Source organism: Macrobrachium nipponense, chromosome 6 (assembly GCF_015104395.2).
Source record: "Macrobrachium nipponense isolate FS-2020 chromosome 6, ASM1510439v2, whole genome shotgun sequence".
In the NCBI taxonomy this organism is placed as follows: Eukaryota; Metazoa; Arthropoda; class Malacostraca; order Decapoda; family Palaemonidae; genus Macrobrachium; species Macrobrachium nipponense.
In genome coordinates this window covers 34,276,833-34,291,719 of record NC_061108.1, presented here as the reverse complement: position 1 = coordinate 34,291,719, position 14,887 = coordinate 34,276,833, and the positions used below count along the sequence as shown (strand labels likewise).

Genomic DNA, 14,887 nt, shown 5'->3' with positions numbered 1-14,887 from the left:
CAATGCACTCCTTTCCCTTGAAGATGAAGAAACCACAAAGTCCTTGATTCACCAACATCTGACACGATGGCAAGGAGGGGATGGCGTAGGAACAGGAGAAGGAGAGAAACTCTTCTCTCTAAGCAGTTTCTTACTAGCAGGAGTAGGAGAGGAGACCCTCCGTTTATGACTTCTTCGTAGACACAGCAGAAATCCTCTTGCAAAACAGAGTCCAGTCTCTTGTAGACCGCTTGAACTAAGGCCTCGGATGGCTCAGCGAGAGAAGACAATGACATCACATCGGGAGGAGGTAACGTCACAGTGGAGGATGAGCAGCCACCACATCTGACATCATAGGCCGAGAGGACTCTGGGAGTGACGTCATGACACTTCTAAGACCGGAGCTGGTCGATGGCCTCACTGGCAGAGCGATAAGATGCGACCCAGGGAGCGTCGATGATGATGGGGCTCCACAAGGTGGCAGTATGCAAGATCCAATGTAGAGAAGTCCAGGGGGAGGTGTAACTGCTATGGGGGCAGGGAGAGGGGTGCAAACCTCCAAGAAATGCGACAGCAGTCAATCCAAATCTGAAAATAAGGTATTAGATGGCATAGCCTCCTCCCTCTTGGGTATAAAGTGAGAAACTGAGGGAGAGGGGGTTATATTAATCATAACATCATCCTGTGGAACTCCCGATACTTCCATTGATGAATCAAAGGAAGAAAAGGAAGGAGACAGAGGCACACTCGCACTAGTCACAGGGAGAGCAATTGCGGGAGAGGGAAAAGCTGAATCACCCATCCGAGGAGAAGAAAAACCCTCCCAAGAAGGAAGAGTCAAAACTCTACAATGTTCCCTCTTCCTATAAAATACTCTCCACTACGACTTAAGCAAGGAACGAGATTCCGGACAAGGATTAGTAATCATATAATAATTAGCACAGCAACTACTGCACGTCATAGTGGGTCTGTGACAACAGTAGCTAAAAACCTTGAGCATGGAAAACCCCGAATGGCCAGGCACATGCACTGGCGAGGCTGTGGAGACTCGGTAGAATCCATAATGCAGAAACACACTCACAAACACACTGAAAAAAAGAAACATGGACACAAATCAACCGGCTTGGAAGGAGAGCAAAGCGATAGCATCTTATTCTTCAAGGCAGTTAATGAAAGACTTGAAATACGTCACGAGGCAGTGTGCGGTCTCTGACCAGCTATCACCTCGTATGCACAGGAGTTGCCAGATCTCACAGATTCCTAGCTTACAATCTTTGATTATTTTTAACCAGTTACCAGCTAGCACTTGGAAATACTATCCTATTGTTAAGACCGAAGGTTTGTTCTGCATATGAACAAATATTTGTGTTCCACTGCCCTGCAGACAACAAAACCTATTAATATTTAGAATTAGTTCAACGTGCAGTTCAGCTTCATCTGCTGCTGAGGTTATTGTGGTCCTAAACTGGACTGTGGGCAATTAAAATTTGTTATCAATACAGTTGTTTGCAATTACTGAGTAAGTTTCTAGGTAACTAAAGTTATACTGTAATTCATATTTAGCAAACTGTATAAATTAATCCTTTGATTTTTAATCCTAATGCATATACTTGTGATCCATAACCATGTACTTTTTATATAATCACAAGAATAATAATTCATTAACCTAAAACATTTCTAATTATATTAACCTTATACTTGTTGTTTAAGGCATTCCCTTTTTCTATCCTTCCTGTTAAATATCATTCATCTGATTAGCCATGGGCAGTACTAAATGCGTTTGGTTCACCTTTATCTTCTGTCTAAAGTACACATGGCAATTGCTGAATGTTTCGTAATGTTGAGTCATATAGCACCTTGATCAATTTTGTTATGTTATACCCCATTCCCAAAATGATTCTGTACGATATCTCACCAAGCATTTTTAAGAAGTGACACCACTCTTTTCTTTCTAGAACATTCCATGATGTCATTTAGAGTTTTTTGCTTTAGAAGATAGAATTCATATCCTTTGTGATTCTAGAGACCATCTGCTGGTTCTCTCTCTCTCTCTCTCTCTCTCTCTCTCTCTCTCTCTCTCTCTCTCTCTCTCTCTCTCTCTCTCTCTCTCTATTGAGGGATATTTAACTTGTAAAGCAAAGATTTTCTACTTGGTCACTCCTAGTGTTTCTTAAATTTTTTATGGAATTTATTTGTGGAATCTGAACAGCCATTGTAACAGTGTGTTTTTGTAACAGGCCTACCAAGTGTTTTGGCAAATTCTGAAGCTGCAGCTTGTGAAAAGGTATCATATTTTTACAGTATTAAATGCGCTTAAAATATTTAAGATACGTACTTGATGAATTTATTTAATTTTTTCATGTCTAAATTCTCTATTTTGTGAATTATTTAATCCTTTGTAAGTTTTTTTTATTTTATTTAATCCTTTGTAAGTTCTTTTTATTCTGTGTATTTACAATTTCTTAGTTTTTCACATCTGGTGGTAAATTTCATACATTTCCACATTTTGTGTTTTTGCATTGACACTGTTTGATTAACTTTATTTCATTTTACATTTGTGAACTAATTTGCATTTACAGTGGTCCCCCCGTATTCGCAGGGGATGCATACCAGAACCCGCCCCGCAAATAGTTAGAACCCACGAATAGTTGGAACTCATACAAAATGCCGAAAACAGCCTATTTTGTTAGTTAAAGTTCAAGAAAAACCCACTAAAAACTTTTATACTTGGTTTTTTTAATAATTTTACTACAAAAAAATACATTTTATGATGAAACCGATTAATAAAACCCAGGAATTTCTGGATATTTCTCATAGAAAAATACCACGAATATGCAAATTTTCCCCGAATAATGCGGGGAAATGTTCCCGAGAGAAGTCTGCGAATGTGTGAGTCCGCGAATCCGGAGAACGCGAATATGGGAAGGTCCACTGTACCTAGCTTTCTTTTCAAATCCTAAGTACTTCTTAACAGTTTTAATTTTACTTGATTAATTTAATTTCTTGATAAATTAATAATTTTATTGGATTTTGTTTAACAATTCGATTCAAGAAATACATAAATTTTGTTGTTTTCAAGTATAATAGTAAAATTTTCTTAAGATTGCGATGGAGTGATGCTCTTTAATTAACTTAAGTCTAGTATATGACTACCTCACACTTTTGATGAACTTAGTCTGACTTTTCACATATTTGATACAGCGTCTTAAGGGATCACTGTTGCCTTTAGAAAACTCAAGTTGTATTTTATCTGTTATGAAAGTTCAAGTATCTGGCTGCTGTGAGGTAACTTTGAATTCTATGATTGATAAATGTAATAACCAGGTATTTGGAATGCTGTGTCACAGATATAATTGGTGGACCCAGGAACAGAACAAAATATCACTCTGGTTTATGGTTTAAATTGGTAGTGTTAGGGATATATTTTGATAGGAGAGTGACCATATAGTTGTTTTTGCATTTTTCTGTAATTATTAGTTGAGTAACTTAGAGAAAATGGCTCTGTTTAATGTTCAGGAATATTTAGCAGCTCCTTGCATCCAAGACTTACCTGAAACCAATCTGACTAAGGAAAAGTGGACTGCTTTAGCAGTAGCATGTGGAGCTAATGTGTCTAGTAGTATGGAATAAGATGCATTGCTATGCAAGCATTAATAGAATCTGGTAGAATAACTGATGAAGATGAATTATAATTAGCACTAGAAAAGAGAAAGAAAAAAGAAGAAAAAGCAGCAGAAGAAGAAAGAGAAAGAATAAGAGGAAAGAAAAAGAGTAAGGTTTGAAGAGGAAAGAAAAAGAGTAAGGTTTGAACGAGACATGGAATTGATAAAAGCTCGATCCACATTATCTGTGGCACTGTGTAACACTACCCAAGGTAGTCAAGACCCTGTATTTGATGTGGTAAGAGTGCAGAAATTCCCAAGTTACTGAAGAAGCGCCCGATGAGTTCTTTGATCATTTTGAAAAAGTGGCTTTAGGTATGGGATGGCCAGAAGATAAATGGTCAGTCTTGTCACAAAGTGTCTTGACTGGTATAGGGAGAAGTGCCTATTTAGCCTTATCAGCTGATCAGTGTAAAGATTACAAGGTATTCACACACAATGTGCTACAAGTTTACCAGATGACCCCAGAAAAGAGTGAGTTTGGAAAGACAATTGTTCACTATCTTGGATCTGAAGTTGGAAAAGGCCTTCTCACTCCTGTAACCGCTAATGTAGAAGGTATCCGTATGGCTACCCAACCTACTACCAGGAAACAGCAACAAAGATTTTTGGGTATGGCTGGATTTTATCTCCGTTTCTGTCCAAATTTCTCAGCTGTAGCAGCTCCCTTTTAACAGTCCCAAAGCGAAGTTTGATTAGACTCCAGAATGTCAAGAATCCTTTAGAAGGTAAAAGCCATTTTATATTCAAGACCAGTACTTCAAGCTCCATACAAGAAATTTGTGATACAAGTTGATGCATCAGACTGGAATTAACGCTGTTCTACTTTAGGAAGACAACATTAATATCTTACATCCAGTTTGTTTCATGTTTTAGAAACTGAAATAGCATCAGAAAGTGTATTCAGCCACAGAGAAAGAAATACTCGCCTTAATCACAGCATTGAAAAAGTTTGAAGTGCATGTAAACAGACTTAGAAATGAAGAAATTTTAGTGTTGTCTAACCACAATCCACTCACTTTTATAGAAAAAATGAGAAATCAGAATCAAAGATTGACCAGGTGGTCTTTGTGCCTACAACCTTACAATGTAAAAGTGCAGCATATTTCTGGCAAGAACAATGTAATTGCAGATTATTTATCCTGTTGTGAATCAATGGATTCAAACCCGGGATAACCAATCTTCTGGGGGGAAGAATATTACAATATTGCCTTGTAAAATGTACATCCCTGTCAGTATTATTGTTATTTTAGTAAATATTGTACGTTCAGATTTCACAAGATTATAATAATATTAATCTTCAATCGTGGAAAAGACGCATGCATATTTACCTTTTATTCTTTGCTTATCTTAATTTTCGTCACTACGCTATCTATGTAGCAGCTGCATCTCAAGCTTGTTTCTCTATTTTTTGCTTATGTAACCTCAGAAAACTTGTACATTAATTCACTCGTAGGTCAAGGTACCAGTGTACTTGGCAAGTTACATATACAAAACCATGGCTTTACTTCTTTTAATTTACTGCATTCATAAATAAAGTACATTGCATTTTTAAAGCCAGCTCTGATAATTTATGAACAATAAATCTGCAAATTGCATTTTATTTAGCAACGTACGACTGTGATGATATTGGTAAAACACAATCAGCTGATGATTTTAAGTTTGTAAACTTTACAAAAACACAAATGGCGCCGGATCGCTCTGTCCATAAATTATAACAGTACAGGAATTCACTAGGTTACGTCAGGTTTGTGTTATATCGTTCTGGACTTACGGCGATTGCCTCATGGCGCTGTTAACCACAATTTTTCAGCGCCATGAGTGGGTTTACTGTGTTGTTACCTGCATATAATCACAAGAAATAAAAAGATATCAGATTGACAAAATACTCATGAAATTAGAGCTTCAAGAGTACCTAGAAATGATCCTGAAACAGAACACCCAAATACGTAGCTCCTTATTACAAACCTTTTTATAGCGCTCAACATCAACATATTCAAGCTGTGAAAGCCGCACTAAGTTGGTGCCCACTAAAATTCTCAATTCCTGTCTCTCTCTTTCTCTCTTTTCCTTTTCACGGGAATGACCCTGATGCTGCATACGAACCCATAGCTTGTTCATCTCCGCAAAATTCATTAATATGAAATCTATACTGTCTGAAATCTGAAAAAAAAACATATTTGTTACTCTTTAAAAATTATCATCACTATTACACTGTTAAAAAAAAAAAAGACTAATTAGATTCTTATACAGCATGATCTAAAGGTCTTTCTTATAAATGACTGATAAATATTGTCATAAAATCATAAACTTCAGTACTATCACAAACTTGATCATTGGATTCCATTGAAAAATTTGATAAAGATAAATTTTTGGAATTTCTGTTCATGTATGTATGTATGTGTGTGTAATAATTTTGTCACTGCATGACTATTTAACACTCTTGGATATTAATGTAAGAATTAGGGATAAAACTATCATAAAATAATTGTTTCAAAATTAGTGTTTAGCTATCAGGTTGGAGATAAGGGAGATAAGTTTACATAATCAAAATACAACTGGAATTGAACTTTATCTCCTCGATACCTCCATGGATAAGTCTACTGTCACCTCTGTATCAAATCTAAAATGCTCAGATTAAAATCCTTTTTGCCTGATTGCTGTCACAGAATTTAAAAAGAAAAATTACATTTAGTAATCCCATAGTTCTTATGTCTCTTAAAGTACAGTAATCACTCTTGAACACATTAATAGGTCATGGTAGAAGCAATCACAGGGTATCCCTTCATTCCTTTCAAGTGGTCAATAACAAGCAAAACACTTGGCTCACCTAAGATGCTCAGGGAGGGCCACAGCTCTCTGAACCTGTCAGCCCCCAGTACATCTGTAACAAAAGTCAGGTTAGATGAGAGCTGTCCCTTTGCTCTGAGAAAAAGCATCCTCCAGAGGACAACTCCCCCTCAGAATATAGAGAGGATTCATATTGAACAGTAAGAGTTGACAGGTGCGAAACTCCTCTCTTGGAAGTAGCAATGGGTGGAAGTTTGGTAGGTGAGAGAAAAGTACCAAAGAGAACTTTCGGTGTCCCTTGCAGAGTAAGTACTGCAATCTGATGACACCAGGAAGCACTTCTCTTTCAACTTCTTCCTGGCAACTTTTGTCCACTGTTCAGACACCCAGACAGAGCAATTGAAACACAGGCTAGACTGATTGCATTCATGCCTCCTGCATGAGGTACAGGGTATGACGGGTCTACCTAGATAGAGGAGAGGAACCTATTGCAAGGCCTGTCCTTTCCTGGACAGCACCTAAAAACCTTCCTCTCTGAGCTGGATGAAATAAATGACTGAGAGGTTTGTGGCATACTGAAATGACAAATTTTCTAAGACAATTTGTATTTTTCATAGCTACAAACCTGAGGTCTTAACATTGTACTGCCCACCTCTAGCCGCCCCTCTGTCTTGCTAAGACATCCTGAGTTGGGAAAGACTGATGCTGTGGCGTGGGTGTGTGTTCCTTGACCACTCTTCACCCAATCTACGCATGCGTTGCCAGATAACACAAGATTTCTTGCTTTCATCTTCTTTTTAACTGGATCCAACTAGGCGCTAGAAATTATTTTGTTAAGACCTCAGGTTTGTAGCTATGAAAAATACAAATTGTCTTAGGAAATTTGTCACTTGTTCATACGCAAACAAACCTTCGGTCTTAACAATAAGATAGACTCATACTTGGAGGGAGTTACAAGACATCCTAGACTGGCTGGGGGCCTACCCACCAGTCCAGCTTCCAGAAGAAATGATTTCTGGAGAGGGACTGAAGCCCACTGAGAAGCTAGATAAATTGATATCTAATCACTCAGACCCTGAGTGATGTACAATGATATATTGGAGGACCATTGTATATGGAACCAAAGAGAAACTTTGACTGTCAAATAGCAAACCAATACACCAGGGTTTGTACTACTCCCAACCCCTCCTTGCCAAGTTGTGGAGCATATGCTACTGAATAGAGGGTATGATATTTGTATACTAAGCAACCACACTATCAGTATGACTACCTTACTCACCTGTATCAGACCAGTCCAGCGAATGACGTGTCTAGTCCTTAACCTGCCCAAAGGAAGAAGGAAAGGTACAAGAGAAAGAAGGAAACCAGCCAACTCACTCATTCTCTCATCCACACAATCATCTTAGGTAAGATACAAAAGTGCCCTGTTAAGGGCAACTATGAGTTACACAACCTGTTGGGCAGCCACCACAGGACCCAGGGAAAACGTGTCTGCAGATCTGTGGGCAACATCCTTAAGATAGAAAGAGGTGAATGTGGACTGGCGTAACCAAGTACCAGTGCTCAGCACTCTATGCACAGCCAAGTTCTTTTTGAAAGCCAGAGAGGGACCAATACCCCTAACGTCATGCGCTCTAGCCTGCACAGACGTGGTGGTGGAATCATCAAGAGTCAAGTATGCCTGTCTGATGGCTTCCCGTATCCAAAAAAAGATAGTATTCTCTTTCTTTGTAAGGCCTGTGCTAACAAAAAGTCTGCGGCAGCCTGGTCTAAGGTGCCGAGTCCTTTTAAGAAAGCAATGCAGGGCCTGGACAGGGAACAACAAACGCTCTTGAGCATCACCACCCACATAGTCATTCAGTGATGGAATGGAAAACGAAGTGAACCTGTCATCGTGCACAGATTGATTTTGGGTCTTGGCCACGAATTCTGGGACAAATTCGAAGGACACCGACCCCCAACCCCTGGTGTGTTTCACCTCATAGCTCAGACCAAGGAGCTCTACTACCCTTTTGGAAGATGCCAAGGCCAGAAAGAAAACTCTCTTGAGCGTCAAGTTCCTGTCAGATGAGCGACGCAAGGGCTCATATGGACTCTTAGTGAAGCTCTTGAGAACCAAGGAAACATCCCATGTCGGAGGCTTGAGCTCTCTAGGAGAACTCGACTGCTCAAACCCCTTAACTAGCAGGGAAAGTTCCCAGGAAGAGGAGATGTCGATACCTTTAAGGCGTAACACCAAACTCAGGGCCGCTCTGCTATCCGCTGAATAGAGGTTGCGAGTAGAGAAAAACCCCGTTTATGACACCAATCACAGCAGATCGCCCATTTGCCTGGGATATACCTGGCTGAGGGCTCTACCAAATTGCTGACCGCCCACTGATGATTATTATTATTATTATTATAAAAATAGTTTAACCAGACCACTGAGCTGATTTTCAGCTCTCCTAGGGCTGGCCCGAAGGATTAGATAAAATGCCAGGTCTAGCTCTTAGGCCAGAGCTGGGACCAAGTTGGTCATTCAGGATAAATAAATAAATCGCACCAAGGCAAATGCTTTCATACTAAAACATACACAATAAATACATTTACTCATGTTCTCTAACATACATACTAAAATGGTATATTAAAATTCAGAATTAATTTTAACTTTTTGAAATGTTTTAAAATTCAATAAAACACTAATGTTTTATATTTTATCAATAAAATTGCAGTTCCTCAGAAAAGTCAAAATCGGAACTACCGAAAATGTAGACGATTCTGACAAGATTTCTTACATTGTCTTATTTCCAAAGATTGACAGTCTCTGCTGGTCATACTTTGGACACTCACACAAGACATGTCTGACTGTTACCAACTCCTTGCACTCTGAACACTCTGGAGCAGAGTCGTGTGGGCTGCTCATTAAGTGTCCATGTGTCAGACGGGTATGGCCTATACGGAGACGTGTCAGAATTACTTGTTCACGTCTCTCTCTCTGATATGATGAACTCCACTTTCCAACATCAAGTTTTATTTGCTTTAATTTGTTATTTTCTGACTCTTCATTCCAAATATGTTGCCATTTCCTTATAATACCCATCTTTATGTAATCACTCATAGGGAGATTCACACTTGATCTTCTCATTTGAATTGCTTCTTTGGCTGCTTTGTCAGCCTCTTCATTTCCTTTGATCCCTACATGGGAAGGGATCCAACATATTTCTACTTTTTTCCCAATAATATCTAATTTATGAAGTAATAATTTAATTTGTTGTACAATATTATTTTTTGGTTTGTAACTCTGGATGGCTTCTATGACACTTCTTGAGTCACTAAAAATCACAAAATTATTGAGTGATGTTTCTTTAACCCTTAAACGCCGACTGGACGTATTTTACGTCGACATTTTTTGTCTCTCGGGTGCCGACTGGACGTATTTTACGTCGACATACAAAAGTTTTTTTTAAAATTCGCGGAAAAATACTTTTAGGCCTACCAGCCGAAAGCTCTTGAATCACGCGCCTTGGGGGATGCTGGGAGTTCACGGATCAAGGTGTTGTTTTGTTTACAATCGTTACGTAGGCGCGCAAGCGCGAATTTCTTTCTTGCCGCACTAAAAAGTATCTGTGACACATGTCGGAAATTATTTCGTCACTTTGACTTAATTTTTTTACCATTTTAAATTAGCCGTTACATGGAGTATTATATATGAAAATGTGCGCATTTTTATGTAGAATACAACAAAAAAATAACTCATGATTGTAGCTTTTATCAGTTTTGAGATATTTTCATATAAATAACGATAAGTGCCAAAATTTCAACCTTTGGTCAACTTTGACTCTACCGAAATGGTCGAAAAACGCAATTGTAAGCTAAAACTCTTATATTTTAGTAATATTTAATCATTTAACTTAATTTTGCAACTAATTGGAAGTCTCTAGCACAATATTTCGATTTATGGTGAATTTATGAAAAAACTTTTTCCTTACGTCCGCGCGGTAACTCTTCCGAAAATAATCATACATACGATTGTGGTAATGTTTGCACCATTTTAAATTAGCCGTTACATAAAGTTTTATATATGAAAATGTGCGCAATTTCATGCACAATACAACTAAAAACAACCCATGGTTGTAGCTTTTATCAGTTTTGAAATATTTTCATATAAAAAATGATAAGTGACAAATTTTCAACCTTCGGTCAACTTTGACTCTACCGAAATGGTCGAAAAAAAAAAACGCAATTGTAGCTAAAACGCTTATATTCTAGTAATATTCAAGCATTTACCTTCATTTTGCAACAAATTGGAAGTCTCTAGCACAATATTTCGATTTATGGTGAATTTATGAAAAAAATAACATTTTCTTTACGTCCGCGCGGTAACTCTTCCGAAAAAATCATACGTGCGATTGTGGTAATGTTTGCACCATTTTAAATTAGCCGTTACATAACGTTTTATATATGAAAATATGCGCAATTTCATGTATAATACAACAAAAAATAGTTGAAGGTTGTAGCTTTTCTCATTTTCGAAATATTTGCATATAAATCACAATAAATAGAAAAAAACCACGTTCGGTCAAATTTGACTCTACCGAAATGGTCGAAAAACGCAATTGTAAGATAAAACTCTTACAGTCTAGTAATATTCAGTCATTTATCTTCATTGTGAAACAAATTCGAAGTCTTTAGCACAATATTTAAATTTATGGTGAATTTTTAAAAAAACTTTCCTTCCCTCCGCGCGCGGATTCTCCGCCACAAATCTCCGAAATTTGTAAGTCCCATTCTCGGAATATTTTCTCCGTTTCATATTAGGCATTTCATAGAGTTTTATATATGAAAATGTGCGCAATTTCATGTAGAATAAAACGAAAAATATTTGAAAGTTGTAGCTTTTCTTATTTCCGAAATAATTGCATATAAAAAAATATATATAAAAAAAATCGACATTAGGTCAACTTTAACTCGTCAGATATGGTCGAAAACTGCATTTGTAAGCTAATATTCTTACAGTATAGTAATATTCAATCATTTGTCTTCATTTTGAAAGAAATTGGAAGTCTCTAGGACAATATTTAGATTTATGGTGAATTTTTGAAAAAAATATGTGTTTACGTCCGCGCGTTACGAATTCATGCATTATTTTGTGATAATATTTTTTTTTTTTCTCTGTGTTGCTTTTATCGTTTTACATTTGTATATATCAAAATGATTGCAATTTAGTGTACATTACAACGAAAAAAAAAGTAACTTGTTACCTTTAACCGTTTTGCGCACAGCGCGATTTGAATACAATTATATATGAAATTTCATTTTTGCGCTATCATATATCGCATTATTTATATATGATAATGATAATTTTTTTCATTTCTGATGGTTGCATACTAAACTTCAGGCAATGACAAAAAAAGGAGCCAAAAATGAACTCTTAATCTTCAAAACTAAGCGCGCTATGATTTTTTGAAAAAAATATTTTTTCCGCTTCGGCGTTCACTCTGAAACGTCTCCGGCACACGGGAGACATTTTTTTTTTTACCGCTTCGGCATTTAAGGGTTAATTATTTTTATGGCTGAGGCTATTGCGCAAAGTTCTGCTGTGAATATTGAATCTGTATTAGGAAGAGAGAATTGATATGATTTGTCCTGGGACACTGCAGCATATCCCACTCCATGTTCCGATTTAGATCCATCTGTGAATATTGCATAATGTGGACCTTTTCGGTTCATATGGTTCTATTAGTATTTTTGTGTCTTATGGTGTGTTGGCGTATATAAGTATTTTTTTGATAAATATTTTAATTGTGTGCAAGTTTTCATTTTATTCAGTGTCCAAGGCAGAGGTAATTTTACTACTGGAGGAATTTGTATATTCACATTTAGTGACTCAAACAGTCTTCTAGCTCTAATTGGAAAAGGGGGTGGATGATTGTTAATAAAAATATCTCTGAGTTCAAATAATTTTTTTGTTGGAGAATCGCTTGTCCTAATTCTCAGAGAACTCTTCATTATTACAAGCTCTCTATGGAGAGAGAGAGGTAGTTCACCACATTCAACCTGTAAGGAAGTGGTCCGTGATGATTTAAAGGCTCCTGAACATATTCTAAGGCCCTCATTATGAACTGGGTCCAACGTTTTCAGTACTGCGTCTGATGCCGAGCCATATATTTCGCTTCTGTAATCAATGACAGACAGAACTGTTGCTTTATACAGTAATGTTAGGGTTTGTCTATCAGCTTCCCAAGTGGTGTTTGATAATTTTCTAATTAGATTTAATGCTTTTTTACATTTTGATTTCAAGTATGTTATGTGAGGTTTCCAGTTTAAGTGAGTATCAAACATTAAACCTAAAAATTTTGCAGTTTTGTCTAATTGGTATACTATGATTTCTGATTTTTAAATCTATCACTTCACCATTCATCCACCTTTTATCTTTATAAAACACTACTGCTTGAGTCTTATGTATGGATAACTTAAATCCTACAGATGAGGTCCATTCATTTATTTTTATTATACTTTTATTAATGATGCGTTCTGCATGTTTAATACGAGAGGCTGAATAATATATGGCAAAATCATCCATGTATAGGTTGCTTTTAATTCCAGTAGGCAGATTTTTATTGATATCATTGATTGCTAGGGTAAACAGTGTGCCACTAAGGACACTTCCCTATGGAACACCATTTTCAAGTGGAAATGTTCTTGACAATACATCATCAATTCTCACTTGAAAACTACGATTTGTTAAAAAGTTTTGGATGAAACTAGGTAAATGTCCACGGATGTTGTTATTTTGTAAAGTTTTTAATATAGGGTACCTCCAGGTAGTATCATAAGCCTTTTCGATGTCAAAAAAGACTGCTACAGTTATTTGCTTTCGCTCAAATCCTCTTCGTATATGGTCTTCGAGGTTAGAGAGAGAATCTAACGTAGATCTGTTGCACTGTGACCCGTACTGAGTGGGAGTCAAGATTTTAATTTCTCGAATGTGCCATGTTAATCGAGCATTTACCATTTTTTCTAGTAATTTGCATAAGCAACTTGTTAGAGAAATTGGTCTGTAGTTATTTGCATCACTTGGATCTTCCAGGTTTGGGGATAGGAATTATTATTGCTTTACGCCATTTATCAGGAAATAAATTTCTAAGCCATAAATGATTATAAAATTGCAACAAGTATGTCTTTGCCAGAGGTGCTAAGTGGCAGATCATCTCAAAACAAATATTGTCACCTCCAGGAGCAGATTTATTGCTGTTAGTGAGAGCATATTCCAACTCTTCCATATTAAATTTCCTATTATAATATATGTCTTCTATTGTTTCAAAATTTATTGTTATTAGTTCTATATTATTTTTCTTTGTGCGGAAGTGGTCATCTAAATTTCTATCACAACTTACATCAGCTAAGTTTTCTCCTATTATGTTACTTATTTCTTTTGGATTAAGTATTCTTTTTCTGTCTTTTAATGTGGCATGTCTGGGAGGTTTCACATGGGTACCATTTATTTTTCTGAATTTTTCCCATATTTTTTGTATGGGAGTATTATTAGAGAGATCTGAAACATATTTCCTCCACGAAATTATTCTTCCTTGAATTACTTCCTTTCGAAATTTTGCAGATACTTGGTTGTATATAGGCTTCAATGCATCAATTTCTAGCAACAATATAGTCATTTTTTGTAAAGTACCTTCTAACATTGGTGATGCTTTATTTATTTTACTGAACTTTCTATTCAAATTATCCAATCGTCTCCCTATTGAGTGTTTTATATTTATTAATCCTGTTAGCTTTTCAGACCACCACGGAACTTTGTGTTTTGTTGGATGGGGTTTTGATTTTGGTATTGCTTTATCGCAGCTTCTTTGATGTAATTAACAAGAAACTTATTAGTTTCATTATGATCTTTCAGACATTCAAATGGCGGTATACTTCTAGTATGCATTTCATATTGCTCCAAATCTGCTTTATAAATGTTATAGTGAGGAACATGTTTTGCTGGATTATTTTGTAAAAAGGAAATTAATATGGGAAATGGTCACTGTGCACAAGTCATCAATTGTGTTCCAATTTAATCTGTCAACTATACTTGTTGAACAGAGAGTTAAGTCTACAGAGGAAAATGTTCCATGTGTTTTTGAATATGTGCTAACTTCATCATCCTTTATACAACACATGTCATTTGAATCTATAAGTTCTTCTACTTTATACTTCCTGTTCTATTTGAGTTTGAACAGTTACAATCCCATATTGGGTTGTGAGCATTAAAATCCCCTAATATTATTATAGGTTCTTTGGCATTTTTAATAAATTCTCCAAGTTTATCAATATCGTAATGTTTATTTGGTTGATTGTATAAATTATATATTATATAATTATCGTTTTTAATTTGAATTCTAATACCTGATATTTGGAGGTCAGCAATTTTTACTGGTACTTTGTCATAACATACTTTGTTATGTACATATATGGCTGTACCT

The 14,887-nt window shown here is 36.5% G+C and overlaps 1 protein-coding gene across 3 annotated transcripts in view; it reads right to left on the bottom strand.

Annotated features, from left to right (window-relative positions):
- The window catches only part of LOC135216136 (vacuolar protein sorting-associated protein 35-like), a 156,516-nt gene that overhangs the window by 78,046 nt on the left and 63,583 nt on the right, over positions 1-14,887 (bottom strand). For all 3 annotated transcript variants that reach the window (XM_064251219.1, XM_064251217.1, XM_064251218.1), the window contains exon 6: positions 5,610-5,804. In XM_064251219.1, coding sequence (XP_064107289.1) covers positions 5,610-5,804 — 195 coding nt within the window. The remainder of the gene's footprint in view (positions 1-5,609; positions 5,805-14,887) is intronic.